This window comes from Geotrypetes seraphini, chromosome 3 (assembly GCF_902459505.1).
Source record: "Geotrypetes seraphini chromosome 3, aGeoSer1.1, whole genome shotgun sequence".
In the NCBI taxonomy this organism is placed as follows: domain Eukaryota; kingdom Metazoa; phylum Chordata; class Amphibia; order Gymnophiona; family Dermophiidae; genus Geotrypetes; species Geotrypetes seraphini.
In genome coordinates, this window is record NC_047086.1 from 361,799,453 (window position 1) to 361,817,154 (window position 17,702).

Genomic DNA, 17,702 nt, shown 5'->3' on the forward strand with positions numbered 1-17,702 from the left:
GAACCGATGAAAGAGGACATGTGATTAGATCTAACGAATTTGTATTACACTAGACTGTGAAGCGAGCCCACTTAAAAGCGTTGTATGGAAGGTTGAAGATTCAAAGGGAGATAGATACCATGCTGCGAGTACAAATGAATGTAGACTGGGATGGAGTAAAGATCCTTTGTTCGGTGTCAGCAACGTTGGAAAGATTTGAAGTGTGATGGGCTCCCATACACTGTACTGTAGGAGGAAAGAGAACCTTCGAACTGCTAGGAGTATCATAGTAGTTTATTCTTGGCAAAGTTTGAGAAGAGAACTCCCAAGTAGAGGAATTGGAGAGAAAGCATAAAGGAAGTTGTTAGTCAACGAGAAAGGCATCAGACTCCAGACAACTGGGAGTGTAAATTCAGGAACAAAAAGACTGGAAGCTTGAATATTTGACATAAAAACAACTGAACTGAGTGACCACTTGAGAGGTTTTAGGGGTCTGCTCAACCTGTCTGCCAAGATATTCTGTTTTTCTGCTAGATAAACCACTTTGAGGAATATGTTGCGAGGCATCACTTAGGACCAAATTTGGATCACTTCCTGGCAAAGAAGGTGTGATCCTGTGCCTCCTTGTTTGTTCATGTAGTACATGGCTACTTGATTGTTTGTTCAAATGAGTACTATTTGATTGAGGAGGCAATCCTGGAAGTGTAGAGTATTTCGGACTGTTTTGAGCTTGAGAAGATTGATGTGGAAAATTCTCTTATGAGTATTTCAACTGCCTTGAATATGAATGCAGTCTAGGTGAGCTCCCCAACCGAGCATGGACGCATCCATTGTTAGTATCTTCCAATGTGGTGGAGTATGGAACAAAAGGCCTCTGGAAAGACTGTTCAGTAACAGCTACCACTGAAGAGACTGATGAAGGTCCAAGGTTACTTGAATCTTTTGGGAAAAAGTGTTCCAGAAAACCGAGATCATTGGATTGAGAGTCCATTAAGGTTTTCTGAGATGTAGATGTGCAAATGGAGTTATGTTGACTGATGCCATGTGACCTAGAAGACGCATAATTTGGCGCAGTGATGCATTGGAGACTTTCTTGCAAATCTGTAGTAAAGTGATGAGCTGCTGTTGAGGTCGAAAGGCACAATCATGTGTCATGCCCAGGAGTGCCCCAATGAAATCTAGAACTTGAATGGGTTGCAAGTGAGATTTTTCATAACTTGACTGCAAAGCCGAGAATTTCTAGAAGTAATCCATAGCCAGTTCAGCAGCTTGAGGTGATGGGGTCTTTATTAACCAGCCGTTTTATTTCTATTTGTTAATTTGTAAAGAGAAACACTCCTCAAAGGCTCAACAAGCATACCATAGCCAAACAGGCTAGTTCAAACCATGCTAAAAAAGGCTCTAGGAAGAACACTGTTAGAGATGAGTTTTGATTAATTGAGTTATACCAGCCTTTTGTTTAAAATTGGGCACCATTTTGAATCTGAAAGGTGTTCTCAGCTGATTTGACTCCTTGAAGCAGCAGGTGTTTTCCCCAAGACAAGGCTCTTGTTGAGGTTTAAATTTCATATGTGGAAGGATTTGTTGAAATCAGTTCATGAAATAACAGTGGAAAATGGGAATGTGGACTTTGTTGTAAGGCATATTAAAGCTTTCCTGGTTTGAGAGTCGGGAAGCTACCAACATTCTACTCGGTGAAAATTAAGGACTGTCATTTGGTTCCCATGAAAGCATATTTGTGGCACTACAGTAGTCTATAGTTGAGCTCTGCATGGGAAAAGGGATTATGGGGATCCCCCCCCCCCCGGGGCAACGGGACTCCCACAAGGATACCTCCCAGGCCCATGGGGACCCCTCCCAGGCCCACAGGACTCCCATGGGGATGGACCCGGGGTTCCTAGTCCGAGGCCTACCTAATTTCATCTTCACATGAGACCAGTTCGGATCGGGCGCCACAGCGGGAACAAATCAGCAGCAACAGTCTCACGTAAGCAGTGAGCTCAGCACCTAGGCACATAACTGTGGGAGGTGGTAGACAGGTTTTGGCCCCACAATCCAAATTGGACAGGAGACGGTCATCACCGTAAACACTAAGACTGCTGGGAAGGGCAAAGTGACCTGCAAGATAATGACACCAGATGGGGCAGAGCTGGATTTGGTGGAGAACCACAGTGGAACCTTCGACAATTATTGCATAGCTCCTGAATCCAGGAAATATGTCATCACCATCCGCTTCGAAGAAGAGCATATCCTTAACAGCCCCTTCCTATGTCATGGTAAGTGCCACACTCCAGTATTTCCCAGGACTCAGTCACACTAGACTAGGGCTTCACCTGACCCAGGTCAGTTTAAAACCACTGATCCAGTCCTGGTATTATTCCACTGCATACGCAGAAATGCAGTCCTACTTTAAGGAAAATCATAACTAGACTGTCATACAGTGGGGCAAAAATAGGACAGAACTAGCTTATTTGGGTGGATATGGGTGAGGTAGCAACAACAAGACATACTATACTGGTAGTCTCTTACCCGTGTCACCAGAGTATCAGGACAGGGACAAACTCACTCTGACATCTAAATCTCTCTCCAAAAGGATGGTCTCACTGCGATGATAGAAAATAGGGGTGGTCACACTGTAACAGCAGAATAAAAACATGGGATAGTGTCACAGCTGTCAGCCAGGGAAAGCCCCAAAGACTTGGTGCAAACCGAATATGGGTTTTAATTTCTCTCTCCTGTTTGGGTGAGCTGGGTGAGGATAGAGAGGGTATGATATGTCTAAACGTGGCTAAATTCTGGACAGGATAAATGAGGGGGGAAAAAATGTAGAATCTCTATATAATGCAGGTATAGAGACATTTGACCTCTTTTCTTTCTTTCTAAAATACACCTTCTCATAACCCACCTGCAAAACCTTTTCAGTTGATATCACAAAGATTGGAGAGAGAGAGAGACAGAGATATTGTGTATTGGCTGTATTTGTTACTTGCTTTTTAAAAATCTGGTCTTACAGTGTGCCAATAGTGAATATTTTTAAACAGTAGCTTGGACCACATACTGCTGATGGACTTCTGTTCCTGCATGAACTTAACAGCGATTAGAAATTTCTTATTTCTTTATATTTTATTATTGGTTTAACTAAACTAAGTCTTATAAAATCAAAATTTTATGAAGTAATTGCTGCTTTTTATGGGGCAAGTAACTTTTATGCAGGGGACGGGCGGGGATTCCTCACGGGGATGTAAGGGATTTCTGTCCCTGTGAAACTCTCTAGTCTATAGTATGCATTAACCCAGGGGTGTCAAAGGGCGGTCCTCGAGGGCCGCAATCCAGTTGGGTTTTCAGGATTTCCCCAATGAATATGCACTGAAAGCAGTGCATGCACATAGATCTCATGCATATTCATTGGGGAAATCCTGAAAACCCGACTGGATTGCGGTCCTCGAGGACCGACATTAGACACCCCTGCATTAACCAGTCTTCATAGATATCCTACTACCGATACAGCTAAGTGACTGTTGCGCTTCTAAGCACATTTTTCTTTTCTTTATCTTTCCTGTGCTGGAAGAAGAGTTTGTTGAATTATTAGTAACTCTGGGTTTTGGGGAACAGATTGCTTTTTACTAAATTACTTTTTGTAAGTAGTATTTTTGCTGTGCTGCAGCTTTTTTTCTAGAGATACAAGCCAATAAGATTAGAAGCTCCAGAATAGCATGGTTTGAACTAGCCTGTTTGGCTATGGTATGCTTGTTGAGCCTTTGAGGAGTGTTTCTCTTTAAATATTTGTGCAGAGATTCAAACCCTTTTTCGGCTTAGGTAAGAAAAGACATTAACACATTTTATTTTTATATTTAGTAATTTATGGTGTTCTCCCTTTTGGATTTTTTTCACTGCAGTCCAGCAGCAGCCCTTCTCCCTTCATTTTACCTCCCCCCTGTCCAGCAGCACCTCTTCTCTATTCCCCCTGTCCAGCAGAAGGCCTTCACCCTTCCTTTTACCTCCCCCCTGTCCAGCAGCACCTCTTCTCTGCTCCCCCTGTCCAGCAGTAGGTCTTCACCCTTCCTTTTACCTCCCCTCCTGTCCAGCAGCACCTCTTCCCTGATCCCCCTTGTCCAGTAGTAGGCCTTATCCCTTCCTTTTACCTCCCCCTGTCCAGCAGCACCCCTTCACTGCTCCCCCTGTCCAGCATCAGCCCTTCTCCTTTCATTTAACCTCTCCCTGTCTAGCAGCACCTCTTCCCTGCTCCCCATTGTCCAGCAATAGGCATTCTCCCTTCCTTTAGCCTCCCCCCGTCCAGCAGCACCTCTTCCCTGCTCCCCCTGTCCAGCAGTAAGGCTTCTCCCTTCCTTTTACCTACTCCCTGTCCAGAAGCACCTCTTCCCTGCTCCCCATTGTCCAGCAGTAGGCCTTCTCTCTTCCTTTTACCTCCCCCCTGTCCAGCAGCATCTCTTACCTGATCCCCCTGTCCAGCAGTAAGCCTTCTCCTTTCCTGCTCCACCTGTCCAGCATCCGCTAGCCCGAGCAGCCTCGGCCACTGCAGCTTTGGTCAATAAAAGTGAAGAGTCAACTGTAATCCCATGGTGCAGCTGATCCAGCTGCCTCCTCTGCTGAGTCATATTTAGACATTCCTGGTGCATGTGCTGATCCTGCTCTCTCAGCCTTTCCATCTGCTGATGGATCTGGCGTAGTCTGCTCTGGTGCTCAGATTCCACATGTTGTGCCTCAAGCAGTGCCTTCTGTCCCTCCTCATACTTCTGTGAAGACAGCTTGCTCATGCTCTCAATCTCCTCTGCTTTCTGTCTGACTCGTAGATCTGCTGCATTAACTCTTTCCTTCTCAAGCCTAAGCTCTTGCAGCTCCTGCCCCAGTTCCTCTCAGGCTAAAGCAAACTGCTCTTCCTTCACCCTCAAGTTCATTGGCTTGAATTTTCAGATCTGCCTGTTCCTTGGCAATACTCTTGATGGCGCCCTCCCTCTGCAAATCGATCTGCAGTGCACGGCTAATGTCCCGCTCTGTTCGTTCTTGGCTACACTTCTGCTGGGCGTGAAACTCAGACCACTCCATGGTGAGCTTTCTGCATTCTTCCGCACACTTTGCCCTCTCGATCTCTTCCTTTTCTATGCTCATTTTCTGGGTCAGGACACTCCTTTGTTCTTACAAGGAGCGCTGTAGAGATTCCATTTTGGACTGCTCAACTGTCACTCTCCAGTGTTCCTGCTCCAGAAGTCATGTTTGCTCTCTCAGCTGTGCTTCCGCAAGCCGCCCCACGCACCTGAAATCGAATTTGGCATGGAGGCAAACATCACGCTGTCAGGGAACACGGAGTTGTAAGTATGCATGCGCGCTTAGGGTTTTATTATAGAGGATGCTCACATCAGCCCTCTCCTCAAGCCACTTCACTGGCTCCCTATCCACTTCCACATTCAGTTCAAATTCATCTTATTGACCTACAAGTGTATTTACTCTTTAGTTCCTCAATCTCTCTCATCTTTTGTCCAGGGGAAAACCTTGCCCTGAAGGGACAGATGTCCCCTCCGAGTCCTTCTTAGAGGGCTTGGAGCTTTTGTGAACTTTCAGCGGCGAATTCAAACTGCATTTCACTGGAACTTGTGCTGACCTCCCCCCCATCTTTTGGACGAACCATGGATGGACCGAGTGCCAGATCTCCCCTGAAGGGGCAGGGGTGGTGGCTAAAGAAACCGCTTTCCCCCCTCACGCGCCACATGGCATGTGGAACACAGATGCTCACCTGATAGCTATCCACCGCATCAGGGCATGAATCTGATGTATCCTGCCTTGAGCAGTTCAACCATTTTCTTGCAAAAGCAAAGTGTTTTGAAGCAGATAAAAGCTTTCATGTCAAATCGGGAAAATTCAAGATGGCCTCTGCGGGAGCAATTTTAGCGCTAAAACAGCCCAGAAAACACATCGAAATTTTTTTTTTTATAAAAGGCAATTTTAGGATTTTTGGGGTGTGGTGTCTTAGGACTAACCTTCAAACCCCGTGAAAACTGATTCTGAAGACCTCCAAAATCAATCTCACAGGCTGTCAGCTTGTTACTCACTGTGCCATGCTGTGTACTGGAACTGCAAAATGGAAGCTGATTCAGCTTACAGGGAGATCCTCTGCCTCAAGGAACCTGAAACCTAGACTGTTGGTATTTTCCAAATGCCTCTTGGGCCCACCATCTGGCCAGAGACCTTCAACCTTCCCAGAAACACAGCACATGTTACCGGGTGGAGGAATGCAGTTGTCCCCGATCCTGGACACACCTCTGTGCGCTCAAACCCACTAGTGGACGAACTTGGGGTGAGCAACATTCCCAAGAGAATGGTCTCTGAGTCCTGAACTAAGAATTCAGACTGTCCAGTAAGGTGCACTGCAAAGCAGCCACTCCCTGGAAGCAGACTTTAGCCATAAAGTCTGCGATCTCTCGCAGCCAGAGCTGTTCCCTCAGGGATTCTCTGCAGCACAAAGAACGTAAAATACTGATGTGAGAGAAAAAATAAAACATGAGCAGAAATTACTAGCTTCAACTGTCTCACTTGTAGGAAAACAACTGGAAGTCAGAGGGCAATCCTAAGAGGAGGTTAAAAAATATGTAAATGAGGCATCCTACAAGAAATCTTGCTAGATGGGATTGACTACCCACTTGTACAAGAATAGAGTGGGATTGTACAAGAAATGGCCGTTAAAGAGACTAATCATGTGCTTTCCCATGTATGTTATGCGACCTGTAGTTAATAAAAGGATCCTTTTAACGATATATTCCAAGGATCTTCCAAGGAATCTTCAAAAGGATCCTTGGTCATCTCCACTATTCCCTTGAACTGCAAAAACCTAACCTTATGTAATCAAACATCTTTCCTTGGTCAGAAACCCAGACAAGATAATTCCCCAAACCAAGGACAAGATTAGCCCCAACTTCAGAGACTCCAGAGTAATCAAGTGTGCATTTACTGCTTGTTTACAGAATTTGTCTGAACTCTTTGGATTGGATTTATTGTCCTCAATAGACAAATGTATTAAATAGTTTACAATACTACAGTAGGAAAAATTACTATGGCATTACAAAAAAGAAGAAAAAAATTTACAAAGCAGTAACATCATAATATAAATAGGCACAAAACATAACTATAAAATATAAAGTCATGTGAAAAAATTAGGACACCCCATGAAATATTCAGATCTTTCTTAAGAAATGTTCACATATTGATGTCAAAACTATTTTTTTAATTTCTCTGGAAAAGAAAGTGATGTAATTGCAGGTAAACAACAAATATTTTCCTTGACTTACTCATGAAACAAAAGATATCCACAAAAATGTGTATTCTAACTGAGGAATAAATTAGGACACCATACACCCTAATAGCTAATGTTACCCTCTTTGAAATAACTACAGTGAGACGCTTCTTGTAGCCATCTACCAGTGTCTGACATTGGGCTGAGAAAAGTTTGGCCCACTCCTCAATGCAGAATTATTTCAGCTGTGAGATGAAGGGTTTCTTGCATGTACAGCCCATTTCAAATCACCCCACAGCATCTCAATGGGATTAAGATCAGGGCTTTGACTCGGCCACTCCAGGACTCTCCATTTCTTAGTTCTCAGCCAGTCCTTGGTGGATTTACTGGTATGTCGTGTTGTAGGGTCCAGTTCCACTTCAGCTTTAATTTTCTTACAGATGTCTCACATGTTCCTCAAGCACTCTCTGATACACGGTAGAATTCATGGTTGATTCTATGATGGTGAGCTGTCCAGATCCTGCTGCAGCAAAGCATCCCCAAACTATGATATTTCCTCCTCCATGCTTCACAGATGATATGAGGTTAAGAACATAAGAATTGCCACTGCTGGGTCAGACCAGTGGTCCATCATGCCCAGCAGTCTGCCCACACAACAGCCCTTAGGTCAAAGACCAGTGCCCTGAGTCTAGCCTTACCTGCGTACGTTCTGGTTCAGCAGAAACTTATCTAACTTTGCCTTGAATCCCTGGAGGGTGTTTTCCCCTATAACAGACTTCGGAAGAGCGTTCCAGTTTTCTACCACTCTGGCTGATGAAGAACTAACTTACGTTTGTACGGAATCTATCCCCTTTTAACTTTAGAGAGAGCCCTCTCGCTTTCTCTACCTTGGAAAGGGTGAACAACCTGTCTTTATCTACTAAGTCTATTCCCTTCATTATCTTGAATGTTTCAATCATGTCCCCTCTCAGTCTCCTCTTTTCAAGGGAAAAGAGGCCCAGTTTCTCTAATCTCTCACTGGAGATTCCTCCAGTTCCTTAACCATTTTAATCGCTCTTCTCTGGACCCTCACGAGTAGTACTGTGTTCTTCTTCATATACAGCAACCAGTGCTGGACGCAGTATTCCAGGTGGGAGCGTAGGTTCCTTTTCTGGAATGCTGCATTTGGTATATGCCAAATATGTCCTTTTTTCTGGTGTCTAAATAATTCAAATTTAGGGGTCCTTTTATCAAGCTGCGGTAGGGTTTAGCGCGCGTAATACAGCGTGTTAAACCGCCTGCCGCGCTACCCTCCAACGCCTGCATTAAGCAGGCATTAGTTTTTTTAGCTGGCTGCGGGGGTTAGCGCGTGATGAAATGTCCAACGCGCTAAACCCACTAGTGCGGCTTGATAAAAGGACCCCTTAGACCAGTGGTCTCAAACTTGTGGCCTGGGGACCACATGCGGCCCGCCAGGTACTATTTTGAGGCCCTCGGTATGTTTATCATAATCACAAAAGTAAAATAAAACAGTTTCTTGATCATATGTCTCTTTAGCTATAAATTACAATATTATTATTAAGACTTAGACAAAAGGAAAGATTTATAAACTATAAAGAGCTTTACCTCATGCAAAATTGTCATTTCTTTAATAAGACATTAACTATTTTTTTCTGAGGCCCTCCAAGTACCTACAAATACAAAATGTGGCCCTACAAAGGGTTTGAGTTTGAGACCACTGCCTTAGTCCATAGAATACTATTCCATAAGTCCTGGTATTTGCTATGTTCTCTCTGGCAAACTTCAGTCTGGCCTTGATATTTCTCTGAGAGAGCGAAGGTTTCCTCCTTGCACACCAACCTTGCAAGTTAAATTTATGCAGTCTCTTTCTGATCATAGAGGAATGCACTTTTACATCAACAGTAGCAAGAGCCTGCTGTAGGTCCCATGATGACATTTTAGGGTTTTTGGAGACTTCTTTTAGCATCTTGTGGTCTGCTCTGGGGGTCAACTTGCTTGGATGGCCAGACCTGGGCATGCTAGCAGTTGTTTGGAAAGTCTTCCACTTTACACTATTTTCTGAACCATGGAATAGCTAATGTCAAATTCTTTCGAGATCTTTTTAAATCCCTTACTAGACTTATAAGCTGCTACAATCTTCTTTCTGAAGACCACAGCTTTTTTGATCTCACTATGGTGTTCACTCTCACCGCAGTAGTCATGAGCACACTAAACTAATATCTGAGGTTTAAGTAAGGCAAACCTTCAAAATGCTGAGTAACGATGTTCTAATCATGTGTAACTGTGATTTGAGCCACTTTAAGTAGGATATGTGGGGGTGCTCTAATTCAGTCCTCAGTTAAAATACGCATTTTTGTGAGTATCTTTTGTTTCATGAGTAAATCAAGGAAATTTGTTTAACTGCAATTACATCATTTTCTTTTCCAGAGATAAATAAAAAAAAAAAAGATTTGACAATCGATATATGAATATTTCTTAAGAAAGAACTGAATATTTCATTGGGTGTCCTAATTTTTTCACATGACTAAGTTCAATATTTCAGAGCTCAACAATATGCAATCATATTACTGTCCTCAAAGAGAAGAGCTGTACGCACTGCAATGTACAGGGATTAGCTCTGGGAATACAAAATCTTCTACAGTTCCATAAAAGCCAACAAAAAAAGTTTAGTATTTTCTTTTGTTGACAATTTTATTTAAGTCAAGCTACTTTGCATTACTATTTGAAAAGGGTTTTGAAAATCCAAAAGCAAACTATATAAAATGTCACAGAAGTCTCTAAATCACACACTGCAAAATTAAAGCATGGCTGCACAGAGTCCAGTAAAAACAAGTTTAAAGAAAATATAAGCTACCACAAAACACATATCACATATATCAGCGATGCACTTTTATTGCATCATCCTATCTATCTTCCATATACTGCAAGCCGCCTCCAGAGTCTCTTCCTCTCTCTATAGAAGACCAGGCTACAAAAGAACAGAAGCTGAACTGCTCCAGTGTAGCTGGGGCTCCTATAAAGACAGAGACTGTGGAACCAGCTAGCAGTGCATGGAAGGTAGGAGCCAGAGTACAGGGAAAAAATAAGAAGAGAGGGAGAGAGAGATCTGCAGAAATTTTTCTTAAGGGGGAGAAGAGAAGCAGAAAACAGGTTCCCACGGTAGAAGAGCGTTGCGAGTCGCAGCGGGAGATGAGAAGAGATAGTGCCCATGGAATGGAAAGGAGATTATTAAAAAAAAAAATCCAATTTTTTTTTTTTTGTAGGGCTGTACATGCTAAATTTATTTCATCTCTCATTTGGATCATGTGATTAAATCGTGCAATTTAAAATGTTCTCCAAGTCATAAGAATAAGAGACCAAAATCTATTTTTCCTATAGCTTTAGAAGCCCTTTCCTGTAGAGCTAACAGTATTATGAAGAGGTTGTAAATTTGTATGAGAACCTATCCTCCCTCAAAAAACACAACCTGAAGTGAGCAGAGTGGAACAGTGTGAATTAGCGTGCCCTGTCATGCCAGCCAAATAATGCACAACTATTGTTACAGCTAAACTATACATCTTAAAATGGACGGAAAACAGGTATGAATATCTTGCAACCATAACTTGGTGCAGACACATTTACTGTGTAGTACAAGATTTTCCTCTACAGTAATTGTATGACCATGTTGAGAACACCCCCAACAGTTACTCCATAATCTTTGTCATTACTGCATGTCAAGTACAAAGTTTTACACAAATTTAAAAACTGAGATGTTCTAACAAACTTCCTAACATTCACTTCATCAAATTCTATACTCAGAATGTCATTATATTTCATATTTTATTTGATCACATTTATTTTAGGATAGATGAATGGATGGAAAAATTGTTTAGAAAATAAATGTGATCAAAGAACATATGAAATATAATGACATTCTGAGTATAGAAAGTTCAAAGTTTTACCACTTTAATAAACAGCCCCTTAGGCACTAGTCAACATTTTTGGAGCAAGGGAGAATACTTTTCCTTACTCGATTCATGCTTCATTCTTATTTTGCTCAAATTGTTTAGCTTTATTTAAAAAAAAAAACACAAAAAACAACAAAACGTATGAACCGTGATTTTTTCTTTAACTTTTTTTTTTTGCTTTTCTGTATCTTAAGTGCCTAGGAGACTTGAATGGCCATTTTACATATGTTCAGATTGGAATGGAAAAATCCATGCAAGGACATGTTTAAATCTTTTCATAAGCAGTGCACAATTAGAATCTTCCACCATGAAATGAAATTTCAGCTTAATCACATAGATTGTATTGTATATAGATATGAAATCCAAAAATTCTAGATAAATTAATGAATAAAAACCCCAAACTTGTTTAAAATGAAGACTGATAAAACTGCCACAAATTCCCTCTGTCACTGAGGAATGATTTTGTTGTTGCACCTTAACTATGTACAAAAAAACTTAGTACTGCCCTTACCCACTGAGAACATGGATCCGTTCAGTGTTGTATTTCAACGGCGTCAGCTCACAACGTAGAACCTGAAGTGCCTCCAGAACCTTGCCATCTTCCAGATATTCCAGATACTTCTGTTGTAGCAGTAAAAACTTCATCCTCTGACATGACAGAAAGCAGCAGTCAGGGGAAAAGGGATGACTGAAGTTTCAGAACATGTTTGGGCCTAAACAGAATAGTAAAAACCATTCTACTATACCCTTCAAACAAAACCAAACATTACTACATTAACAGTACTTAGCTTAATTCACTCAGTCCGATTATAAACAGACATGCATAAAAACCTAGGTATACTTGACATACTGACATACACTGCCAAACAGACTAACTTATGACCACAGAACTGAATGACAGATTATTTTAGCACTACAGAAAATTGTTACTACTGTTTTAAACTGACCGGTTCTGCCCAAAGCTAAAGTAAGGTAATAAAACAGGAAGCAGAGGCAACTTCAAACTTCTTAGGCTGGTTAGCCAAATCAAGTTTCAGTCAACCCATGAAGTCTGCCTTCAAGCGTGCCTCAAGTTTTAAAGGCTTTTCTTTATTTTTTAATCTTTAAATATTTTGACAGCAGAGCAAAAATGAAACCTGTATGATTTGCCCTCAAATAAGCATTATTTCTAGACAGCTTCTTCAGAAAATAAAACTTACTGGTCATGCTAACTGACCCATTTAAATAATATTTGCAAAGGAGGAAGGAAGAGGGAGAGAGAAAAAAGTATGACCAGCTTCAATATTCCTGCATTGTAATTTAAGGAAATATTAGGTTCTTACCTTGCTAATCTTTCTTGTAAACAGGAATGGTAGCCTTGACCATCAGGTTAAACCCCTATCAGCTGCAAGGGTTGTAGAGAGTCTACTGTTTATTTTCATGCTCCACCCTCCGTCACCCTGCTCCACCCTCCATCACTCTGGGATGAGCACTACCCCCTCAGTTGGTACCAAAGTTTCAAAAAAAAAAAATAAAAAAAATAAGGGGTATTGAAGCAGAAGGTGGTTTTTTAAATAAAATTGGAAAATCTAAGATGGCTACCACAATAGCAATTCTGGTAGCTAAAAACTAGAGAATGACACGGTGAAAAAATTGGTCCCCGTCACCGCCCCGTCCCCGTCTCACCATCCCCGTCACCGCCCCGTCCCCGTCTCACCATCCTCTTCACCGCCCCGTCACCGCCACTGCCACCCCATTCACCGCCCCGTCACCGCCACTGCAATCCCATTCACTTTTCTTTATTTACGTATAAAGGAAACATTCTTTAAAACTTAGTTAAATATTAGTTAATAACTATACAAAAACAAAACACGCAGAGAAAAAATTAATTAATATAAATTCTCAAAACTGACACATTTTGATCACTAAATTTAAAATAGTTATTTTTCATACAGTTTTTCAATCACTAATCTTCCACCACCCCTGGGGCTAGCAATGCAAAAACAAACACGACATGTACTTTAAATGCTTACAATGTTAGCCTATATGGTAATTAGACGCGGCCGCTGTACCTAATCGCGGCAAAGATCTCCCTGCCGTGATTAGCATAGTGACCGCGGCTACGGCTGCAAGTCTCCCCTCCCCCCAGCGATCACGGCAGGAGGGCACCCAACCCCTCCTGTAGACCCCCCCCAACGGCCCTCCCGACAATCGCAGCAGAAGGGTACCCAACCCCTCCTGCCGGTCCTCCCAATGGCCTCCCCCAAGATCGCCGGCAGGAGGGTACCCAACCCCTCCTGCTGGACCCCCCCCCAACGAACCCTCCCACCCCGGAACCCCCTTAGTCTTACTTTCCAAGTTGGACCGGACGGCTCCTCACACGTATGGCCAGCAGGCTTGCCTCCGTCCAAATGAGGCGGGCCCGCCCCTACCCTGCCCAACCCACAGGATCCTAGGGCCTGATTGGTCTAGGCACCTAAAGCCACTCCCGCTATAGGAGGGGCCTTAGGTGCTTGGGCCAATCAGGCCCTAGGATCCTGTGGGTTAGGCAGGGGAGGGGAGGGGCGGGCCCGCCTCATTTGGACGGAGGCAGGCCTGCTGGCCAGACGAGCGAGGAGCTGTCCGGTCCAACTTGGAAAGTAAGACTAAGGGGGTTCCGGGGTGGAAGGGTTCGTTGGGGGGGGGTCCAGCAGGAGGGGTTGAGTACCCTCCTGCCGGCGATCTTAGGGGAGGCCATTGGGAGGACCGGCAGGAGGGGTTGGGTACCCTTCTGCTGCGATTGGCAGGAAGGGTTGATCTGACAAATGAGGAGCACGGTGAAACACAGGTAAATAGCGGTTCCTAGAAGGGGGTACATTGGCCCGCGGGGACAAACCTGTTCACCGTTTCCGCGGTCGGTGAATGGCCTTGTCCCCGTCACCGCAGCGACTGCTAGTTTTCTTCCCCGTTTTCGGCGGTGACCCGCGGCTTAAATGCGGTGGCCGCGGGTAAACCGTCACCGTGTCATTCTCTACTAAAAACAGCCTGTGGAGAAAAAAATGCAAACAAAAAAAATGCAGGGAAGGGGTTTTGGGAGTTGGAAGACTTGATCCCTAGCCTCAGTAACATTCAAAAATAACTTTCAAGGATTCCCCCCACACATTTTTCCTATCGGCTGCATAAGAAAACTTCAGATCAGAGGTGAAAGAAAATTTCTGCCTCAGACAAGCCTGGGAGTCCAACAGATGGCTTGTTTCTTTGGACTGCTGTCCAGTTTCCAACATGGAATTGGACCCTCAGACCCATGTGACATCATTGGGAGGAACACCGATCCTTGATAAACTACCAAGAGACCCATTCAGTTTGCACTCAAGCCCAATGTAGACCAACCTGGGGTGAGATTACTCCCAAGAGTTCAGACCTTGAACGCTGAGAACTACCGATTCAGATTGGCCACACAGGAATCATGTAAGGCATGTGCCTGTGGGGCTACACAGACCTCAGTGTCTGTATCTTCTCGCAGCCAGAGATGCCCTGGGGTGACTGGGATCCTCTGCAACACCAAAAGCCTTCGACTGGATAATAACCCCCCCCCCAATAAAAAAAGATTAAACTCAAACAGAACATACAGGCTCCCTACTCGTTGTTTGTAGAAAGGAGAACTGAGGAGGTAGAACATGAAAAACAAACAGTGGGCTCTCTACAACCCTCAACTGATGGGGCTTTAACCCAATGAAGACTACCAGTCCTGTTGCACAAGAAGTTTCATTGGCTTCCATTTTAACTGATGGCACTAATGTAAGGTGTTTCATCAGCAGTATGTTCCTGTGAGAAACCTAAGGTATGTTATCTGCTCCCACTAAAGTTGTTGCAATAAAACTTTTTTGCATGGTAGGGCCTTCTCTATGGGGCCCCAAGACTATGGAATAATCTCTCTCTTAAAAAGAGACTGAACAAAATAAAATTCATAAATAATGAAAAGTATACTTTTACAGTCATATTAATGAAGAATAGCTTCTGTTAAAAAGGAAACTACACCCATTCTTTATGTTGTGTTTATGATTTTTAAAGGAGTGTCTTGGGCTTTTATGTACTGACTGATTTTATGTTTTTTGTAAACCACCTTGCTTACCAAAGAGACAGTATACTATATACTTTAAAAAAAAACCAAAACACAACATTTTTCTTTGATGTACAATTGGGCTTAGGCTGAAAAGAAGGGGGGGGGGGGGGAGAAAGGCATATGCTAAGATTTCTGGACATTTATGTACCACTGCCACCAAGTTAGAGTGACAAGCAAAATTATTTGAAGTCCAGCTCCGCCATGGTTCATATATATCAGTGGTCTCAAACTCAAACCCTTTGCGGGGCCACATTTTGGATTTGTAGGTACTTGGAGGGCCGCAGAAAAAAATAGTTAATGTCTTATTAAAGAAATGACAATTTTGCATGAGGTTAAACTCTTTATAGTTTATAAAACTTTCCTTTAACAGTTTTACCTTATGCAGAATTGTCATTTCTTTAATAAGTCATTAACTATTTTTTCTGTGGCCCTCCAAGTACTCTATTTTTTCTGCAACACTCACATTTAAAGTTTAATATCTTTTCTTTCTCAAAACTGGCACATTTCTATTACTAAATTGAAAATAAAATAATTTTCCTACCTTTGTTTGGTAATTTCATCAGTCTCTGGTTGCACTTTATTCTTCTGACTGTGCATCCAATATTTCTTCTCTTCTTTCAGCCTCCTGTATGCTTCCTCTCCTCCAGACCTCATTCCCTCCCCAACTTTTTCTTTCTTTTTTCTATGTCTGTTTTTCTCTGATTCCTTGTCCCATTTTTTGCTTTGTTTCTGGCTCCTTGTCCCCCCCTTCTTTCTTTTTTCCTTCTGGCTTTCCTGTTCCCCCCCCTTCTTTCTTTTTTCCTTCTGGCTCCCTGCCCCCCCTCTTTCTTTCTTCCTTCCTGCCCTCCCCCATGCCACCGCCGCCGGGGAATAGGCTGCTGCTGCTGCCGCCATCGAGAACAGGCCAAGATCTCCACGGGGCCGACCAACTCTCGCCGCCCGATGTCAATTCTAACGTCGGAAAGGACGTTCCGGGCAGCCAGGCAGCGATTGGCTAGCCAGAATGTCCTCTCGACATCAGAATTGAGGTCGGGCGGCAAGAGAAGCAGGGAGATCAAAGAGCATGGTGCCGGCGGTGAGAAGGGAAGGGAAGCAGTTGGGCACCCCTGCTCTAGACGAGCCACACTCTAGGAAGAACAGTGGAGGGTGACCAGCTGTGCGGACCGCCCCTCCCTTGGTACGCCACTGGAGCAGCAGCGTGTCTGGCCGGCTCATTCCATTCAAAGCCGCGGGTGGCGGCTCCTTGCGAGATCCGCGCCTGCGTCTGAAACCTCTCTGATGTTGTGATTGTCAGAGAGGCTTCCGATGCAGGAGTGAATAGCGCAAGGAGCCGCCAACCCGCGGCTTTGAACGGAACGAACCGGCCATACCCGCTGCTGCTCCAAAAGAAGGGAATGATCCAGTCCAGACCGCGGGCCGCAAATAAAACTTGGAGAGCCACATGTGGCCCGCGGGCCGTGTGTTTGAGACCGCTGATATATATGATGGATGACAAACCTTTAACATGTGGTCATCTTCATTCAAAGTTTATTTACACAAATACATTTTGGGAATGATTCTACAAATGGGCATCCCGACTGCAGGTGGTGGTAGGCGTTCTACTGCTGTCTGGCAGCCAATCGGGATTCATGTTTTTAGAAAAAACTTCAGGTGAGAAAGGATGCATACGCTGTAGGTGTTTGTCAAAGGTCTAGGGCAGGGGTACCCACACTTTTTGGGCTTGCGAGCTACTTTTTAAATGACCAAGTCAAAATGATCTACCAACAATAAAATAAAAAAAAAAACACAAAGCACACTGTATGCATAGAAAATGTTAATCATCATTCCTATTCCAGGGTTTTTCAAAGAGGTCAAAGCAGATGACTCTAAGCACTATCACCTCAGTAACATCCATACAAAAATAGACAAATATACCCCCTCCCTTTTTACTAAACCACGATAGCAGTTTTTAGCGCAGGGAGCTGCGCTGAATGCCCAGCGCTGCTCTCGACACTCATAGGCTCCCTGCGCTAAAAACCTCTATTGCGGTTTAGTAAAAGGGGACCTTAGTGTAAAATATAGACAGCAGATATAAATTCGGACACATTTTGATCACTAAATTTAAAATAAAATCATTTTCCCTACCTTGTCTGGTGATTTCATGAGTCTCTGGTTGCACTTTCTTCTTCTGACTGTGCATACAATCTTTCTTCCCTTCTTTTAGCCTGTATGCTTCTTCTCCTCCAGACCTCATTCCTTCCCCCCAACTTTTCCTTCCTCTTCCCTGCCCTTTCTTTCTCTCTGCCTCCCTTTCATTTTTTTCTGTTTCTCTTCTTTCCTTCTGTATCCCTGCCTGCCCTTTTTCTTTCTTTCTCCCTGCCCTCCCCCAAGCCACTGCCACTGCCACTGCCATCGGGGACCAGGACCCAAACGCCACCAATAACAGGCCCCAAGCTCTCCCTGCTTCGGCCAA

General features: G+C 43.6%; 1 protein-coding gene across 2 annotated transcripts in view; it reads right to left on the reverse strand.

Annotated features, from left to right (window-relative positions):
* Positions 1-17,702, reverse strand: part of WDR26 (WD repeat domain 26) — a 180,081-nt gene that overhangs the window by 129,920 nt on the left and 32,459 nt on the right. For both annotated transcript variants that reach the window (XM_033938136.1, XM_033938137.1), the window contains exon 4: positions 11,681-11,817. In XM_033938136.1, the coding sequence (XP_033794027.1) occupies positions 11,681-11,817 (137 nt within the window). The remainder of the gene's footprint in view (positions 1-11,680; positions 11,818-17,702) is intronic.